Raw genomic sequence first — 20,460 nt, 5'->3', positions numbered from 1 at the left:
AAGTGGCTATGAGCTGCTTTCTGTGGGCCTGCCAGAGTCTGGCTTACCATGTTGTATGAACCATGTTATACAAGCCATTGTTAGAATTCTGTTTATCTCTGCTTAAGTTATTAGCTGCATTTTAATTGTACTACGATTTAATTTTAGTATACCACCTTGAGACTGATGTGGGAGGCAGTATAAAAAAATCTTAATAAGTTGTGTGGCTGTATTACAACTGCACATTAGGCAGTAATATAGATTGTGAGGATGGCAGTAATATAGATTCTGTGAGATAAAGTCATTGGTAAATCTCACTATGTCTCAAGCTAGCCTGCCCTATTTCTATGTGATCGCTCTTGGTTCTTCCTTTCCTGAAAAGCCCCCACTGCAATGCTGACCATCTTTTGGGTTTTTTAGCTGGATGCCCACAGGTGCAGGACTTAAGCGAACCCCTTGTTGATGCAACTATACGAGTGTATTCCACTATCACATCCCAACTGTTGCCTACTCCAGCAAAATCTCACTATACGTTTAATTTGAGGGATCTGTCCAAGGTTTTCCAGGGCATGCTCATGGCAGAACCTGCCAAAATTATGGTAAGTGCTCCCTTCACAATATCTGCTCTGTGACAGGAATTTTAGTTGCTGGAAATTGCATATTATTTCCCGATAAAATGACACACCCAATAGTTATCCCTTTGTTGTTTGCATCGCATAGCACTGCACTAAGTGCAAGCAATAAGGCACAATCTAGGCCTGATTGTGGGGATTTGGGGCAAAATATTGGGGTTGCTTTTTTCTCTCTTGTTGGCAGCAGCAAGTGTATCACACCTCTTTCATTCACTCATAGTCCCCCTACCTCAGGATAACTTTATTCTGCAGTATCCATGGTAGAGCTTTACCGCAAACCCAGTACAATCGAGCTAGGGTGTCCATGAGTCCCTCATATATCTAGCAATAAAATCTGAGTGCATGGATTTATCCGCAGAACTCCACCTCCCAGTTTCCTCAAGTTTTGGCCAGCCATTCTTACAGTGCAATCCTAAGTGGGGTGTGGGTGGAGATGTGTGGCAGACTTTCCTTTTTTCCCCTTTCCTTGAGTGGATCTTTATTTTTTAAAAAACAAAGAAACAAACCACTCCTTGATTCCAGTAGGAGGAGAATTAGTTATAACAGGTCTAGACTGGCATAGGAGAGGGACCCAATTCTGGGGCCTCTCTGAAGGACAGAGGGGCCTGTGATCTAGCAGATCCAAGGCCACCCCTTCTGTGCACCAGAACTCTCCATTTCAAAGCCTGACACTGACTAATTGTAGCAGAAACTCTACCACAGAGCTTTTTGAAGACGTAGGAGGGGTCTCCATGGCGGCATATCCTCCACTAGCAAGACTGGTCTGTGTTATGGGGAGAGACCCATTGTCCTCTAAACCCCTCCAATCAGCGGATCTGGGGTTTAGATTTGCTCTGGTAGTTTAGAAACATTTTCTTATAAATCTGGTTGGGAAAGGGTTGTTTTTCACACTATAGGGTCAGTGTCTTAGGGGGAAGAATCAACGTGGAACAAGAAATAACATTCTTTGGGGTTGTGTGAGTAATAACGAAAGGTTGTTTAAGGTTGTCACTGGAATTATTTGCCAGAATAAAGCGGACCTGCTGAGGCTGTGGTATCATGAGAGTTGCCGTGTGTTTCGTGACCGTCTGGTTAATGAGGAGGACCGAACTTGGTTTGATGACTTGATGAAGAGCGTGATGTCTGAATGGGATACCACCTTTGAGGAAGTTGTTCCTTATAAGCCCCTTCTATATGGGGATTTCATGAACCCAGGTTCTGATGTGAAGCTTTATGAATTAATTGCCGAAAGAGAGAAGGTAGGATTCATAAGATGCTTCTCCATTTTTGTACTTCTTCCAGCTTTCATTCCTTTATGCACAACATATAGTATGGGTGCAGTTAATAAAAGCATTGGGTGTCCAGAGTTGAGTTTCTAGAATATACTTTATGTATGGCAAGCCTATACTAGAAGTGATTATGATTTTCAGAGGAAAGAAACAACAACAAGGTTGTACAAGGATAGACTGAGCACTAGAAGCATGCTGAGAATGATAGATGAACATGGATGGAAGAGGATAGAACAGACCTAGATAATGCTGTTTCCTCTGACTGCCCCCTGTGTTCAGGCAAGTAATAAAGAACAGTTGGGAATCTGCTATGCAGATGACTTTAGCACAGTACTTGGGCTTGGAAAATGCAATAAACTAGGAAGAGGAACAAGTTTAATGTTCATAGTACTGCAGCGGATGCCATTAAAATCTGTACAGGTGACCTTTGCAGGTAATTATCCTTCCTGTAGAACTCCCAACTGGAAAGATATTGTGCGTACTGAGAAAATGTTAATTAAGCAAAGGGTAAAAAATATAACGATTTTAATAAGGAGCAGTGTACTTTGCATTCACTGCCATGTAGTCAAGGATAATAATAACAGTATGTCTTTTTTCATGATCACTAAGTGAATTATAGATAATTAATCCAGCCTCTTATGTAGGCAGATGTTCATCACACCCATTGCCCAGATAGATAAAATGTGGATGAAGGATTAGATAACTTATGACACAATAGCTAAACTCAAATTGATACTCTGAAATCCTTGCAAGTGTGTTGCTCTAATCCTATTGAACTTGGCTATGATTTACAGTGAACATTATTTAAATAGTTAACTTTATCTGTGAAAGATTTTGGTTGGGGAGTTAAAGAAAGGCTGCTTGCTCTTCTTTTTTGATGGGTGTACATCCTAGATCATCTATTTTCATTTTCACTGAGTAGGCTTTCTAAGACAGAGGGTATTTTTTTCACCCCTGTCTCCCCTTATTGACAGGATCTGATGGGCATAGAGGTGGATGGTCCATTGATGGCCTTCTCAGAGAGGCATGCTTAGTTCCTGCTCCTATTCTTCTTCCTCTCTTTTTGACTATAGCTTATGCACGTGATTGAAGAGTACATGGAGGAATACAATCAGATCAATACTACCAAGATGAAGCTAGTTCTTTTCATGGACGCTATGCAACACATTTGCCGAATCACCCGTATTCTGCGCCAGGCACTGGGCAATGCTCTTCTATTGGGTGTTGGTGGCAGTGGAAGGCAATCTCTCACCAAATTAGCATCTCACATGTAAGATATGAATGATATTAAAGGTTTCTGAGCCAGTGGATAGTGACAGAATGATCAGAAAAGCAGTGAGTTTGGGTTTGGGTTTGGGTTTTTTAGGATTTATGTTCTTCATTTCTACTTCTGAGTTCAGTTTGCTCACATCATATGAAGAAAGCTTGACACTGTTCACATCATTTTCCAGCTGTACAGAAAGTAACCATAGTGAAGAAACTGGGATTTTCCTTGCCTTCCCACCCAATGTACGTGAATGCCTCCAGGTCCACCTCGCATCCACTTTATAACACTGGAATATGGTCTTTGGGCCTATGCACATAGAGCCTAATGGGCACAGGCCTAATCTGTGTAACCATTGCCTCTCAAAATGGAAAGGGAATTGCTCAGATTCTGGCAATATGCATTAGACTTCCGCCACATAGGCCCTATATTCTTATTCTTACTTGAGTACAAGTGATCACCAAAGAAGAAGAATATTATTATTTATTAAAAGTTATACCCTGCTTTTCATATCTGGGTCTCAGCTTACAAAAATTAAAATATAAATTCTTAGAGAAGCTTTGGTATGCCCCTCACTAATTACCTTCTCCAGCAACATGAGAAAAAGCTGTTATGTTCTACCCGAATGGTAGGAATGGTTTCACTGGTTGAAGGTCATCAGCCTCACCCTAGTTTCTCAGCTGCTTTGGTTAAGTAGTTTTTTTCTAGTTCTGCTGTAAAAATTGTTAGATTCTTATCTTAGGGTCACTCTCGTTGTTTTAATTTGCCCTTCACCCTAAAGCTCCAGGGTAGGTTACAACAATTGTTAGAGAAGTAGATGTTTGTTTTCTCTCTTTGTGTTTTTGTGTCTTGGTCAACGGACCTGTTTGAGTATGGCAAGGATGCAAACTGGATTCTGCAAGCTGCCTATTTCCCTCAAATTCTTTTTCCAGCCTTTGACCACAAGGTGGCCCCGTAACTCTCACAGATTACCTTCTTCCAGTGATACAGAACTACCACTCAGTTAGCAACCAACAGTTCTTTCTGTGTCTTTCTCCCTTGTATACGTATTAGCATCATAGCTATCAACTTACAGATTTGAAAATAAGGGACCAGCAGCCAAAATAAGGGACCTGCCGCCTCACCTGTTCCAGGCACTCCAGTCTTCCTGTCCTCCTGCAGTCTGGTCAAACTCATGCTGGTAGCTTCGAGAACACTGTCCAACCAACTTTGTAACCAGAGGTTCAATTGAATAGAATCTGAATCACATGCACCACAAGGCCTATGCAGCCTCAACTTAAGATGGCTCCCCGGCCTGGCTTTGCACTGCAAAGTTTGCAGCAGCACGTGCAACAAAATGGCGTCCAGCATTCAAAAAAACCCTCAGCTTGCATTAACTAGCCACACACAAGGCATGCAAGCTCCACCCCCCCAGTCGTTCTTTGACTTCTTATTGGGTGAGCAACACAGCCAAGCAACACAGTTGGAGCCTCCCTCCTCCCTGGCCAGCAGGGAGGGAGGGAGAGGAGCTGCTTCCTTTGAAATTTAAGGGACATTTAAGGGACATCCATCAATAAGGGACAGCAGCGGGACATGGCGCTGGAATAAGGGACTGTCCCTTCAAATAAGGGACACTTGACAGCTATGATTAACATATTGTAGCTTATGCCCTGATTATAATCATTTCCTTTTTAGAGCTGATTATGAATGTTTTCAAATAGAACTTTCCAAGAACTATGGGATATCTGACTGGAGAGAAGACCTCAAAAAGATCATGCTGAAGGCTGGTCTGCAAAACTTATCCATTACCTTTCTGTTTACAGATACGCAGGTAATTGAAGCTGTTGGGAATGAAAATTCTTCTTGTGCTGGATAGCTAAACCTTTAAATGAATGTTGCTCAGATTTGTACCATTTTTGTCACTCACATCTATTGTTTTGTTTTCCCAACTAGTCTTAGCTTAGCAAGTTTACTTGAAAAACTGAACTTCTATGTTTTGAGAAAAACGGTGCTGTACCTGATACCTGAATGACATTTCTCTTGGTGGTACTAAGAACTCTTAACTGTTAAGGAGTTAGATTACTAAACATGTTGGCCAAATTTTACACACATGGGTGCCAACAGGTAAGAATCACAACTATAAATCACACTGATATTTGAGTACCCTGCAAACCAAAAATTGCATAGTGCCTCTGCGGCTTATCCAGATGATCTGTGGTTAGATATGTTGCAGTGCAATCCTGTGGAATAATCCCATTTGCACAACTTGTTGAAGGACAACAACCATACTTCTAGGTAGTTGTGTACTGCAGTCAACTATACCATACAGGCTCTCTGATGATGATGATGATGATGATGATGATGATGATAATAATAATAAAGCAGGTGGCTTACACAATGGTGTGGCACTGTGCATAAGGGAAGGAATATCAGTTTCATGCACTGGGTCACGCACTCAGCATTTAAAACATTGAAAACATTGCTAATAATGAGCGAAATAACACATTAGAATGCATAAAATGGCATAAGTATTGGGTGAAGGAAAGGGAGAAAATTCTCATTACAAGCAATATCTAATAGGTGTCAATGCCTTCTAGTAGCAATAAGTGTACCATTGGAGGGGAATTTGCATTTTCCCAGGTACAAAATACAGCCCAACTAGTATTGGAGAGATGTAATGTCTCTAAAACAGATGTTTAGGGTTGATGGATGGTAAGTGGATTGCAAGTAATAGATAGGAAGTGCATATTTATTGTCTTAAGAATGAAATGCCTAGAAAAGTGATCAGAGTTTAGGACTGGATCCAAAAGATGGGTCTCAAATGTTAGTCTAATTTCTGAATTACTAGTTCACATTAACAAAGTAGGGGTTTCGCACTATTCTCTCTCTAATACAGATCTCATCCCATCAGTTAGGCTATTTCTCATTATTTACACAACCAGTGTTCTCACTGTGACTTACATTTCCGTGATTTTCAATAGGAAAATCTAAGTCACAAAGACGAGATCTTTAGTGGGTAAGTAGATGAGGTTAAAATGAAAGGCACAACATTATTACTGCCGATAGAAGCCTTTTAATTTTTTCCTTTAGATTAAAAGTGAGTCCTTTCTTGAGGATATCAACAACCTGCTGAATTCAGGAGACATACCCAACCTGTATGCCCTGGATGAACAGGACCAGATTATGACCACTATGAAACCGTTAGTGCAGGACCAGGGGCTTCAGCCTACCAAGGCCAACCTGATGGCTGCGTACACAGGGAGAGTGCGCAGCAATATCCACACAGTCCTATGCATGAGGTATGAGCTAGCCTAGTCCATTGGGCTAAATGGTGAAGGGGGTCTCCAAGCTCCCAAGAGCTTTCCTATCTTTTTACTTTTTTACTTTTTACTATCAGTGGTGATCCATGCTACAGGGGGCTGGAATATAGCAGGAATGGGGAGCCTGTCATCCTTCAGATATTGTTGTTTTTTTCTTCACTCCTATTTTCCGTACCCTTGAGGTTTGATGTGACTTTTTCAATTATATTTCGGCTAATAGTCTTATAGCTGTGCTATAAATCTTCAAAATAAATATCACTGCATTTTGAACGCTGTATCCATAGGAGCAATGAAGTTGTGTTGCCCACAATTCTTAGACGGATCAAAGTGTTCACTTACAAAGCATAGTGCCTATTCCGTCAGGAATAACGGCACATACCATAGTTACAGACTTTACTTCCAATACACATGTAGAAGAGATCTGTAGGGCACCTAATTTGAATGTCAACATTTGGGATGATTGCCTTGTGGAAACATTAATGAGTATAAAGGCTTTGCTGGTGAGGTGGGAATTCTCCATCCCCAGTGGTTTAGTATATTAGTATAAATTTTAATTGTGGTTTTCTGAATGTGCCTAGCATGGCCTTTGCTGTTTAAAGAATTCCCTGCAGTACATCCCAACTAGAGATATTTGACTTAGTTGAAGTCTATTCTAATAAGGTTTTCTTGTTCTTTACTGCTTCCTCATTCTCCAGTCCTATTGGAGAGGTATTCCGAGCGCGGCTCAGACAGTTCCCATCTCTGGTGAACTGCTGTACCATTGACTGGTTTAATGAGTGGCCTGCAGAAGCCCTGGAGTCTGTTGCTGCTTCCTTTTTCAATGAGATCCCAGATACTGATGCCACCCCTGAAATTATACAGGGAATGGTAAGTGACCTCTCTTAAACATGCTCACAACCTCTGATTTTACATATGTGCAAGGAGAAACATGAAAAAGAGAGCAGCTATCTAATAATTGAATGTTTCGTTATTAGAATTCATATTGAATGAGTCCCTGCTAGTGTTTTGAATAGCTGTCACTTCTCCAATTGGTCCCTGTGTTTCAAGGAAATACTCATTTCATAAATGTTAGCGTTACACATTTTGTGCATCTTGCATGTAGCACATTTCATAGTCATTCTCTGCCTTCTTTCTGTTGAGAAACCTCTTCCAACGTCTGTTTCCTCCCCCTTATAGATTGAGATGTGTGTAGAAATCCATCAGAGCGTAGCACTTAAGTGCAAGGTGTATCTGGCAGAATTGGCAAGGCATAATTATGTCACTCCCAAAAGCTACCTGGAGCTGCTCGGCATCTTCACCACCTTGATAGGTGCAAAAAAGCAGGAGCTCAAAGTTGCCAAAACCAGGATGAAGAGTGGATTGGACAAGGTGAGTTGCTTCAGTCTTGGGGTTCTACCACATATGTTGAAGGCTGCACTTAGAGCAATAGACCGATTTCTCCTTTTCAGCAAAACACATCATAAAAGGTTCCCTCCATCACAACACACTAAAAAGTTTGGAATATCATTTTGGCCTGATGTATAGTGTGTCACTGTGCTGATCACTTGCAAAAGCATTGTCATTGCTTGTGAAAGTCAAGGTTTGGAAGCCTCCTTTAGAGAAACTATCAATATTAGGTAAAAAGTGGTCTGGGATAATGGGAGTTGTAGTTCTGTAACATCTGGAGGGCCACAGGCTCCCCATCTCTGAGATGCATAGTATTCAAGTCTTGATGGTAATCTACCAAATAGCTGTTCAAACTGTCAGAGTTACTAATTCGTGCTAAGAAGACAGTGATATATACATGCAAGGTTCCAGCTTTTATGTACAGGGCAATAACATCCAAAGTGGTTAGTTTATGATAAGTCATTTAGTGGACATTCCTTTCAAACCTGTTGGTCCATAAGGGTTTGGAATTCCAACAGAAACATGTTGATTGGCTGAAGGGAATATTACACCAGGCTCAGGACAGTAGGAAGATCAGTCTTCAGTAAGTTCAGTGAGGGAATTCAGAAGGAAGCCTAGAGAGAGAACCTGAAGCTGCCACAGCTGGCAACTGATGAAGAGTGAGAGGTCAACATGGAAGGCTCTAGAAAGATGCTCAACACAGAGGGTGCTTGTATGACTATAACTGGAATAACAGCATGCATCACATTAAACACTACCAAAATAAGACTAAAGAATGATTAAACATTCTTTAATAAATCTGAAAAACACCCAAAATAAAATCCAGCAGAATAAAATATCTGAAAAGCACTCAGAATAAAATTCAGCATGCAGCCTTCATATTTTAAGACAGCAATCAGATCAATTAACATGCATCTTCCAAAAAGCCTACAGATATGTTTTTCTTGCCAGCTGAAAACTGATTTGCCTAATTATATTTATTTATTTAAGGTAAATGCTATGTCACTGGTGTTAATTACCTCAAATCATTATACACCCGAATATCATTAGTGAAAGTCAATGTATCTGTATTTGGGTGTGAGCAAAGACTTGCCTTACCCAAAATGGTGCCCTCTAGAAATTGCTGAACCCTCAACTCCCATCAGCTTCTGCCAGCATGGCCAATGGTCAGGGATGCTGAGAGTTGAAGGGCACCAACTTGGGAAGGTTGGCGTAGACTCTTTTCTTCACTATGTAAATGTGTAAGGCTATAAAAGAGAGAGAGAAGGAATGAAGATAAAGCCACATATATTGATGTTCTCTTTTCCTTTACTGAGTGCAGTTCACCCTGGTCTTATGTGAAACTGAGACTTTTAGTAGCACATTATACTTTATATTTTAAAAAAAACAAAACTGTTATGTACTGAGTTGAATAGGATCCAAAATGCAGCAGTCTGATTGGTCCTAGAACAATAGGATTCAGAATGCAGCAGTCTGATGGGTCCTAGAACAATGCAGCAGTATGATTGGTTGGCAGGAACCACCCAATCATGCTCCAGATAGAAGTGAATCCACAACCTGATTGGCTTACAGTAGAATTCCGGAATTAGCCAGTCATGTGCAGCCCATTGTGTAAATAATGTATATAAAGCAGATACTTTGAGGGGACTTTCATTCATTCCTCCTCACCACTATGAGCTGAATAAAGAGCATGAAATCATTTTGCGACTCTGAGTATATTTCAAAAACCCACAACCTGAAACAAGCTTCGAGCATATAGTGCTGCTCTTAGGAAATGCTGCCAGTTTTCATGCAGAAAAGTGGCAGCATGGAATAACAACAAAGAAAAAGCAATGGTAAAATAATGTTTTAAAACACGGCTGGGCCAAGTAAAAGTTAAGCAGTTTTAATACCATTGATTTTGGTGGGGGATTTGAGCACCTGCATAGAACTCTGACACAGAATTAACTGTGGCTTGGACTGGATTGTGCTCTAGAATTTGATTAATAGAAGAGACTTTCCAGTGGAGCCCAGAATAAGCAAGAGGTTCTCTTTTCAAGTAGCTTGAAGCTACTTCTGAGGTTTTTCCTTTACTATCTGTACTGTTTTCAGCGTTGTAGCAACAGATTATTTTCCTCTTCGCTAGGCACGTTCAATAAGAAAATGACTTTCCCCTCCATTTCTAGCTTTTGCGAACTGCAGAAGATGTAGCAAAAATGCAGGAAGAGCTAGAATTAGCACGCCCCCTGCTGGCTGAGGCTGCCCAAGACACACTGGTAACCATGGAACAGATACAGGTATGCAGCGGACCTTCAGACACTGTTGCAAAAGAGGCTGATGGTGCCCTGGTAAAACAAGAAGGGGAAAGAACCTGATAATTGGACTTTGTGCTGATACTCTTCCTTGTTAGCTTTAAGCTAGAGAAAGGGAGGCCCATGTTGCATCTCTGCCTTGTTTTCACACAATACAAGTCCTACAATTAAAATAATGGGGCAACACATTTGCCACAAGGAAAACTTTTGTTGTTCTTTACTGCAAAAGGGGGTGCCATTTGGGTTTGTTCTTTTGGCTCCAGAATGACATGACCTGCCCTTTACACTACAAATATTTAACCTTGCTATGTGAGGTGTGATGCTTATTTCAGACAATCATGTTCATAAGAAGAGCAGTCTCTTTATCTTTAGCCATGCATGCACAATAAAGAACTTGAAGCTATCATATACTACTTCCCAAGTGAGACAGGTAACCAAACATTGCATACTATCATTCTGTATCAGCAGTGTTCCTGTTCAGAGTTCTGGTCAGCCATATCTGCTCCTGGCCCTTTTGAGAAAAGCATGCCCCTTGGGTTGTTGTTGTTGTTGTGCTAGAATGTTTTTATGCTTTGGCAAACGATGACCTCATTAACACATCATGGTAAAGCATAATTAATAGTTTACTGTGAATACACTAATCCTGCTTGCTTTTTTCCTTCCTGCAAGTGATCAGAAGGAAAACAAACAAACCCCCAACTTAAAGTTTCATCTGAATAAGTGCTCATGGTTTGCTCCACTCCAAACAAACATTAATCTGTTGTCAAAGTTTTCCTTTGGCTTAATGTGGTCTTGGGGCTTTTTTTCAGGGCTGGGGTAGGGAGTGAAACAAGCCACAATCCTGTATTCAGATGTAATCCTAAAACAACTGTTGTGGTTTGCCCCCCCACCCCGTGTGCTAGTGAGAGCCATGTATTTAGGCCTAGCCGTTAACTATGGTTTACCATGGCAGGCAGACTGGGTCTCTGACTGATGCAGAAAAGGTGCTTCTAATCTAGCCAGTCCTGAAAGCATTCATGATTCCAAATACCTTTGTGCTGCTGCAGGTAGACACAGCTGTAGCAGAAGAAACACGGAATGCTGTGCAGGCAGAGGAAATGAAAGCCAAAGTCAAAGCTCAGACCGCTCAGGCTATTGCTGATGACGCACAGAAGGACCTGGCAGAAGCCCTGCCTGCCCTGGATGCTGCCCTTGCCAGCTTGAGGAACCTCAACAAAAATGATGTTACAGAGGTAACAGAGTTGAGAAAGAATAGCTTTTAACAATACTTTCAACAAGAACACTAGTTATACCGTCTGTGCTTTACCATGGATACAGGTTCAATAGTAACACCCCCTAAACATCCCACCCATTCTGATTTTCAAACTTTTTTTCCTTGTAAGTGAGTTGTAGCAGCTTATTTCTTTTGATGGCTGTCCCTGAAGAGGAATAATCTAATCCTTTTCAGCCAAAGGTATGTAGTGCCTTTGGGTACTGCACACTGGCAGAGGGGTCATATCCAGCATGCACACTCTCTCACCCACATCCCAGCCATCACATATGCAGATGCATATACACAGATCAAACATTGTTCCTCACTCATCAAATGATAAATCTGATGAGGAGGGATGAAAAGCAGTCTGCACCTGCCGGAGAGGCTGAAACGATGGGTATCAGCATCCCTCTACCACCTTAACTCTTTGGACTCGAATGGTTCTATAGTAATGTTACCATCTGGCTTCATTTCACTAGATGAGAAGAGTAAGGGAAGTAAAAGCATAGTTCACATCACACAGCACAATCCTGTTTGTGTCATTTCAGAAGTTAGTCCTATTGAATTCAAAGGCCAACTCCCTTTTTACTAGATTATTGAGCCACTGCAAAGCTTCCTAGCTGGGAAGAACATTGACAGCTGCTGAATACAAGCAGAAAATTAGTGCTACAGATCCTTGTCTCGTTTTCTGTTCACTGACATTTGAAGGTACATGCTGGGTTACTACCTACTATTATTTGGCACTTCCAGAAAATTTAGAAGGCCTATTGTCAATTATGTTCCCCCTGTTCAAGGACTGTTCCAAGAATTGGGTTTATTTAGCCAGCTGTCAATTTGACTGATGTTGTAGTCAGTGCCTAGAGATGATCTTAAGAGTAGAGTCATATGGAGATTTTTTTAATGCTCTAGATGTGTATTTTTGCTACGCATGTGAAGACTTATTGTTAGTTGGTGCCGACCCCGGCAAGTAGCTCATCTGTATTGTCAGGTGGCAGCAGCAAGTCACCAAAAGCAATGTATAGGTGTATTGAGATATGTGCAATATCTTTTAGTATGTCTTAAATGCATAGTGGAAAATGCAGTTATATTGAGCTACTGGTGTATGAAAAGAGAGCCCCTCCATAACCTTACTTCAGAATTCTGGAAACAAAATTAAATTGTAACTTATGATAAAATGTGTGGATCCTGTTGCCAGTGAAATTATCTAAAAATAGGCTTCTATAATAAGTGATTATGACCAGTTTCCACCAGGATTCTGCAATGCCTGTCACCATATCCTATTTGAAAGGTAAAGGGAGAATGTGTTTCAATAATTATATTGCAACATCAGCATATTTCTAGGCTAGTTGGTATAGCCCTTTGCCTAAACAAATAGTTAAAATTAAAGTGAACATTACTTTTATTAGCATATTTCAGTGAGTTGTTTTCAATATAAAACAAGCAACATGCCTGAAACTGGTACACATTATATTTTCAACCATGGAGCTTCTTGTATTACCACAATTTAAGGAAGCAAAAAATGGACCCTGGCCATTAAACAAAACATTCTTGATTGTGCAGCCATGTTCTTCTTTCATCACAGTTTTTTGAATAACATCAGTAATTGAGATAGAAAAATAGGTAGACAATAAATATGCAGGCAAGCAGAAAAGGGCAGCGCCCCATCTTAGAAGTATGCACTGTAGCTTTTAGTTTTAACCAACATCTCAGCCCACCCATCCATCACTACTTCCATCACTTTACTCAGACTCTGAAGAGAAAAAACAGACTGTAGTTTAAGAGCCTTTTTTACCAAGTCATTGTAGGGAAGAAACACTGTATATGGAATTACCGGTAGGTCCAAATCTGTCTATTTTACAAAGAGAACATAGCAATGTAAGCTTTCATGAACAGGATTCTCCCTAAGGAGACTTTCCACTCAGTCTAGATGATGATAAGATGTGAGTACCTTCAAGCAAGGTGGAGGACTATTTTCTACTGAACTACTCTCATGTGACTATACCGACACCTAAGAAAATGCCAGGGTCTCTTTCTCAGCATCTTGCACCAGCTCCTTCAGCTGTTCTGGGTTAGTGAAGAAATGCATGTAGAGGCTGCGCTCAGTTTGCTGAAAGTGACTCCGCAGGGATTTTTGCTTGGCCTTCACATCACTCAAGGTGTCCATTAGCATTTGGTAGAGTTTGGCTTGTGTGGTGTAAAGCTGCTCCAGAGGTTCTTCTAGTCCCTGTAGAAAACAGGTGTCAAAACAAATAGGGGTTCAGAAGCAGCAGCACATATTTCTCCAATTTTTCATCATTTAGAAGTTTCACAGGGAGGGAAGTTTGCTACTTAAGGAGGACCAGGAGTCCCAAGAGTACAACACTTAATGGTGTAGCAAAAGCAAAGATCATTGTGTGCCGTTAATTTGGTCTATTCTTGTGATTATTAATAGATAATATAGCAAGAAAAAGAAGATTCACACACATGATGGGCTACAGCTTTTGCTTACCTGAGCACGAAGCATTAGCTGGTTGCAGTCACCATACATCAAACAGTGAAGTACCTCATTGTCAGACTCCAGTTTAGGAAGCTGAGAGTGTGGTGTGGCCAGCTGCACTTTGAGCATCCTGAGCTCCTGGCATAACCGGGAGCCCCAGCCTGCCAAGGCCCCATAGGCATGGAAGAGTTGTTTATCTTGACTGTGCCTGTTTAGCATCTCCCACAGCCTAAGGAGGAAAGGAATACATAAGACGCTGTGAATCTATCTGCCAATCTATCTGCCAATCACCCATTCCCACCACCCTTCTGAGTAATACCCCTCCCCACCTTCTCACTATATAGAAGGGTCTGGAAACTTCTGTTTCAGTGTATCTGAAGAAGTGTGCATGCACACGAAAGCTCATACCAAGAACTGACTTAGTTGGTCTTTAAGGTGCTACTGGAAGGAATTTGTTTTGTTTTATCTTCAATAGGTTATGCTTCATTTTAGTCACATACCAGCTTATTTTTGTTTTCTAACGAGCCCCATTTCTACCCTAAGGAAGTATTTCCTTGTTTCTAACACTTGCAGCCATTTGATACCTTTCCCCTGCCATAGCTCTTCGGATCTTTACCTTAACATGGTGAGATCACTGGGGTCTATCAGAGTCCGCGGGCATTGCTTAATGGAGAATCTTGAATCCTCAAAGCAGGCTTGCCATTCCTGCAATTTAGCATGTGATTCATTCGAGGTAGCCACCATCCCCTCCAGTTGGGTCTTCATCTGTTGCAGATTCTTCTGCTCATGCATCAGCAAGAGCCACAGCAGCTCCAAATGGCTCCACTGGACCATCATTTGGCCAGCAGCTTGTTCTTGCATCGATACAAGATGACCAAGTCTCCTGGTTTCCAAAGTGAGTTCTCCACATACTACAGGCAAGCGAAGGAGGCTGGCACTGGTCTGGAGCAAAGGGACAAGTTTTTTGGTTTTTGCCTGTCTAACCTCCCTTTGGAGGATACACAACTGCTCCTGGAAAGTGGCTCTACGAAGATACAGTTCTCCTTTCTCTTCCTCCACCTGCAGAAGAGAAGGACATTAAATTTCACATTCCCCTGCAGTTCTTGAAGGCCTCTACGAACTTTGCAAGAAAAACCACCAGTTTTGTTGGCAAGTATTCTCCTAACCCATGGGACTCTAACTAAAATACTATTGGGAATGACATCATGGTACTCTCCCTATATCTAAACCCATATATCTTGTTAAAAGTAACTCAAAAAACTGAGAATAATGCAGAACACAATACAAATAGCTTAGGACTAGATTGGTCCAGAGGACCTGTTAAGTTCTGATTTTCTAAGCCTAGTGATTATATCAGCTTTCTTTATAAAGCTTAGCAGCCAAGAGTCCATAAAGTGGGAGGTAAAAATTTACTCAAAACATGGGGCAGAAGTATTCTTTTTGTCTGTGTTTGCAGCATAGTTAATACATAATATTTTAATCTTGTTTTTAAGTTGCATTCATTCAACTTGTTTTTTTTATTGCTTGTTAGCCGCCCTGAACCCGGCCTTGGCTGGGGAGGGCAGGGTATAAATAAAAATTATTCTTATTCTTATTCTTATTCTTATTATTTAGTTTACGTATAAATAAGATGTCACTTAAATAGGAACATTTCAAGGGGATTTTTGCTGTCACCCCAATCTATTAGTTTTTGACTTCATGGTTGAGAACATGTTGGATATACAGTACAGACTTTAAGTGGAAAACTGCATGTTGCTTTTACTTTTCTCTCCTGCCCTGCCCCACTTCCTAATGTTTCTTTTATTTTCATTCATCCCCAGCAAGGGATTTCTTTGTTTCCCTAGAGAAACTGCTTTCACCACCACCACTCATTTATTTCCTCTTCTCCAGAAGCATGTCCCTTATCCCAAACCTGCCAGTTTCAGCCCTCTACTTCCACAAAATTTAATGTCCAGGGGTTGGCTCTTGGTGGATGGATACAGTCAGAGGTGGACAGAATCAAACATCAGCTCTGATGAATGCAGAGCCAATCAGGGGCTTGTGTGACAAAAAGAGTACTTGTTGCTGAACTTTATAGCATCACTACAAATGTAAAAAGTCTAGTGGTTCAAACCCATTCACCAAGTGCAACAGGTGAATTAGAGTCTCACTCTTTTATTATTCGTATCTCTCTCTCTCTCAATGCATTTCTGTGTTGCAGAGCCTATTGTATTACAGGTGCTTACTGTCATTTACTAAACCCTGTTTGTTTAAGCCAGGAAGCTAGTGACCTACCTTGTTCTCCTTAGCAGCCTTGAGGGCCTTCCCTGCCCATTTCAAGGTATATGAAATTCCTTTAATGTTTGCAGAGGTCACAAGTGCCTTTTCCTGACTGCACATGTAAGCCAATGCCATGCGCTCCAGTTCTTCCTGATAGCTGCTCAGCTTGTCATCTTTGGTATGCTCCATTTCAGCAGCTTCTCCCCGCATCTTCAACCCTCCTTGACGACCATCCTGAACGGTTCTGAAGTTCTCACTTTCCATTCGGTCCGTATCTTGCGGCAGAGCTTTACAAGTAATCTCTGGCTCGTTCTTATTGGCCAGCTGCCCCTTGGGGAGAACTTGGCTTTTCAGCGTGCCATGTGTCGTTTTGTGACCCTCAGAATCATCACTGCAGAATGTACTCTTACTATCTAGCAGCACTTTCTGAGCTCGTCTTTCCATAGACCCTGTATCCAGTTTTTCCCAAGAGTCTCCCTGCCCCCTTTTCACCAGAACTGTTTGATCAGCTTCCACATCGCTGACAACATCTGGCAAGACCTTTGGTGAGAATCCCAATAAAGCCTTTGTGACTTTTTCTTCCAATTCAAGGCAACGTTCCAGGTCCGCTGCTGCCATTGAGGCTTCCTGCCGCTTGCTTGCAGGCTTCCTGTGCCATTGCATCAGCTCCTTTACTTTCTTACAGGCTTGGCTGAGAGCATCATTGCTCTGAAAGTTCTCTGGCTCTAGCCGCAGGTGTGCCTTCTTCAGCTCCCGGCTTGCTTTCTCTTTCTTCTCAGCTGAATGACAGAGCTCCCGCTTCAAGCTGGCTAGACGAATTTGGAGCTTGGTGCGCCGCATTACCCGACAGGCGCATTGGCTCTTCAGCATCTGCACCTCTTGTTCAAGTGTCTCAAGAGGCAAGGTGTCATTCTCCTGCATAGCACACCTGAGCTGAGAGGCTTGGCGGCAGGTCTTCAACACCTGTTCCAGTGCTTCACCTTCCAGAACAGGCTTCCCGGAAATGACCAGTTTCTCATAGGCCTCCAGTTCTGTAGAACTGGATACATTCTCCTCCCCCACTATGTTGCAGAAAGACTCAAGAAACTGTTCTGTCTCAGGACAATCAAAGAGCCAGTCAAAGTCTTTCTCCTGAAGATCATCTGCCTTGGGATAAACAAATTTCAGGGTCTCCACAAACTCACTTCCTCTGTCAACTGTATCCAGGAGGAAAACTCTGGAGCGTCTCCGTGAGAGCATGTTCTGGTTCTTCGAACCCTGGGGGGAGCAGATGCAGTTTGCTTATTAAAATGCAGGGAGGTCTCCCTTGTGCCTACCTATTCTATCATTGCACAAGTAAGACGTTTAATAGAGGTGTGCACCAACCATAAGATTTTGACTTGTATCTTCCGCTTTGAGAAGCAGCCCAGTCTTTTTTGGAGTCACTCCATCTTTCCAGCTTGACTCATTTTGGGGGGGGATCAAATTCATTCTACTAAAAACAAAGCTCTGCTTTTCCTACATTCAGTAATGGAAAATCTAAACGTGGCTATAATTTTTTCTCATTTCACAGAATTTGATGAAATTTGCAGATATAGGAGCCCTATAAGGGTTGATTAAGTCTGCCAAATTGTATGCAGATACATTCCGGGGGTGGGGTGGGAGGTTGTACAAAGAGCCTGTTACCCAGCAAAGAACCCATGCAAGTAAGTAGACAGTCTTCTCCTCCCAACTCACAGAGATCGTTGGGGGATACAGAATCTTTCCCCTGGGAAAGAATGCAGCACTCATTTCGAAAAGTAGCATGGGGGACACTCAATTCTACAGAGGAACTTGGGACTTTAAGGAGTCTCCAGTCAGTCTGATTCAAGCATGTGAAAACCTTACCCAAATCACCCCTATTTGCCTCATTAATTTGGGAAGTACACAGAGCTGATGCACACCCCTAGTATTGGTTATCTGAATTCCACACCTTGAGAATTTTAGTGTTAACTTTCTCCATGCATTTGGGTGTTAAAATAGCTTTTATCTTGAAAGCATGCAGATGATAATAATAGGTTAAATTTTATAATATAAAGGAGGATCAAGCAGGATTGCTCATGGTCAGGGAAAAGTTTCAGGGCCCTGCATAAATACTTATTCTGCCCTTTGGATACTATCCCCCAGCTTCTTCACACACAGACCACAACCACCCTGGAGCAATCCTGTGAGCCAAGTGATTTACTTTGCATTTTTATTTGCATCAACATCATTGCAGGATGTTGGACTAAATGACCCTCGGGGTCCTTTCCAACTCAGCAATTCTGTGATCAAAACTCCACTGGTGCAGTAGCAAAACAACAATGCATGTAGTCTTTTTTTAGCCACTCTTTGTAACTTACCCCTGTAACCCTGGAAGCAAACTGTAGCCTGGAGTTCTCTTATACCTATTTCTGCAGAAACCAGCAGGGGGAACTTTTCACAACACAAAGATCAAGTATTAGCGGCTGCTAATTGTCCTGATTGCAAACTGCTGTGTTAAAGCTATATTGGAAGCCAATTGGCAAATTGGTACGATTAGTTTCTATCTAGTATTGTACTCCTATATCCGGCAGCTGCCTTTTGTATTGATCATCACTGCCATCCTGTCTGTACAATTTCTGCTCACGGGTGGCAATGCAATGAAAGCCCATCAGCTCTAGTATGCTCAGTACTTTCCCAGCCTGTAGCCCTACTGATACATAATAGGGGAGCTCATCCCATTGCATTCCAAAAAGACATTCTTGAGATTCTTCTCTTGCATGCATACCTACCTAGCCATCTGATGGCAAACACTGGGACACTTCAGCCATTATTTGCATCAGGTGGTTTTATCCATAACTGAATGCACACTTACCCGAAAGTAAATTTAGTGGAGCTTCCAAGTACACATACATACATACATACATACATACATACATTGACACAGAGGTAGTATTTTTTTTTTTTATAATAATTTTTATTCATTTTCCAAACACATAATAAAGACAAGCGAAACACAAAACAAAAACATACAAAACATTTAAACATGTATAACTTCATATTCTTATTTTCATGCACCTTCTTTCCTTCGACTTCCCCATACCTCCCCATCACTGCATCCTTGTTTTACGATTCTTTAGCAACCCTTTAGTCAATTTATCGACACAGAGGTAGTATGACAATAATCTAAACCGGGGAAAGTTCAAGCACAAATGTTCTTTTCTCATTCAGTGTGGTTCTGACATTGAGTGACAACTTGCAAACATGAAACCATCTTCAAAGATCTGACAACAGGGACAGTTTTCATATAATGCCAAGCACAATATTGTTCACTCATAAAGCTTTGAGAGACTAAGGCTCACTGTCCTGACCTCAATTACCTGGGAGTAAGCCCCATAGAATTCAACAGGGCTTACTTCTGAGTAGACATGGTTAAGATTGTGCCATAAATTAGGCAACTCTAAGTGATCTAGACCAGATGTGAGAAACCATTGGCCATGCTTGCTGGGGCTGATGGGAGCTGCATCATCTGAACAGCCAAAGGTTCCTCATACTTGAGCACAACAAAAAAGGTCAGGGCCCTGCATCCTTAATGGATATGCAGAAGACAGCATTTGAAAGGGTTACCTGCTGAAAAAGAAGACTGGGCCCCGTTAATAGTTATGTAGAAGGAGGACTTTCAGCTGGTGTTGCTTATATTATGTGCTGCAGTTGCTAACATCCCTCTTCTACATAGCTGTTAAAGGTTTGGGAGCTTTGTCTTTTTCAACTGGCCACCCTAGGATTTGGACACTTACTGCACTTCATGTCCTGAAATTCTCTTTTCTACACTATGAAAGGTTTATGAACCCAGTCTTCCTTTTTCCTCATGCCACTAGGCATGTGTAAATCAAACCTAAGTAGGTGGTGTTTCAAACCTAAAGAAGCAGCCATATTCAGGGCAGCTATCATCTCCTCCCAATAAATAAGAACCACACCTTCAAAATGACTGCATTTAAACATGCCACTGGGTAGTATTCAGCAAGCCCATCCTGTCTGCTTGTGCAGTGGAACTTGTCCCCTTCTCCCCCCCCCCCCCCGCACACACTCCATGCCCCTTCCAATTCTGCTTCATGGGGCTGGGAAACCCCTAGAATAGATTTAAGGGGTGTGTGGGAGGGAGGAGAAAAAATTCAACTGCACAAGTAGAATTCCTTAAGCTGACAGAATGTTCACTCAGTGTTACTTTGGATTCTATCCTTTCCACTAGTCTAAAAAAAAATCTCTTGTCCAATTTCGCATCTAGCTGCAATTTGCAGACTACTGGAGTATGCTGTGTACTTCTGGTATCTCAGTTTTCTCTTCTGCAAATCTTTTCACCTCTTCAACTGTACCT

General features: G+C 41.6%; 2 protein-coding genes across 2 annotated transcripts in view; one reads left to right on the top strand and one right to left on the bottom strand.

Annotated features, from left to right (window-relative positions):
- The window catches only part of DNAH1 (dynein axonemal heavy chain 1), a 132,947-nt gene that overhangs the window by 90,635 nt on the left and 21,852 nt on the right, over window positions 1-20,460 (top strand). The window contains exons 47-55 of the mRNA XM_081847622.1: window positions 400-578; window positions 1,619-1,849; window positions 2,953-3,149; window positions 4,818-4,953; window positions 6,213-6,421; window positions 7,138-7,309; window positions 7,619-7,810; window positions 9,994-10,104; window positions 11,166-11,351. Of these exons, the coding sequence (XP_081703748.1) occupies window positions 400-578; window positions 1,619-1,849; window positions 2,953-3,149; window positions 4,818-4,953; window positions 6,213-6,421; window positions 7,138-7,309; window positions 7,619-7,810; window positions 9,994-10,104; window positions 11,166-11,351 (1,613 nt within the window). The remainder of the gene's footprint in view (window positions 1-399; window positions 579-1,618; window positions 1,850-2,952; window positions 3,150-4,817; window positions 4,954-6,212; window positions 6,422-7,137; window positions 7,310-7,618; window positions 7,811-9,993; window positions 10,105-11,165; window positions 11,352-20,460) is intronic.
- LOC309333610 (HAUS augmin-like complex subunit 3) lies at window positions 12,762-17,435 on the bottom strand. The gene is made up of 4 exons (XM_081847344.1): window positions 16,122-17,435; window positions 14,464-14,906; window positions 13,860-14,076; window positions 12,762-13,595 (listed from the first exon to the last, which is right to left on the bottom strand). Exons 1-4 carry the CDS (start codon window positions 17,343-17,345, stop codon window positions 13,380-13,382), a joined length of 2,100 nt encoding a protein of 699 aa, XP_081703470.1. The 5' UTR covers window positions 17,346-17,435; the 3' UTR covers window positions 12,762-13,379.

Source organism: Podarcis erhardii (genome assembly GCF_964252035.2).
Source record: "Podarcis erhardii genome assembly, chromosome: 2".
NCBI lineage: Eukaryota > Metazoa > Chordata > Lepidosauria > Squamata > Lacertidae > Podarcis > Podarcis erhardii.
Note: the sequence above shows the minus strand (reverse complement) of the source record. Positions and strands in the feature narration are given on the sequence as shown.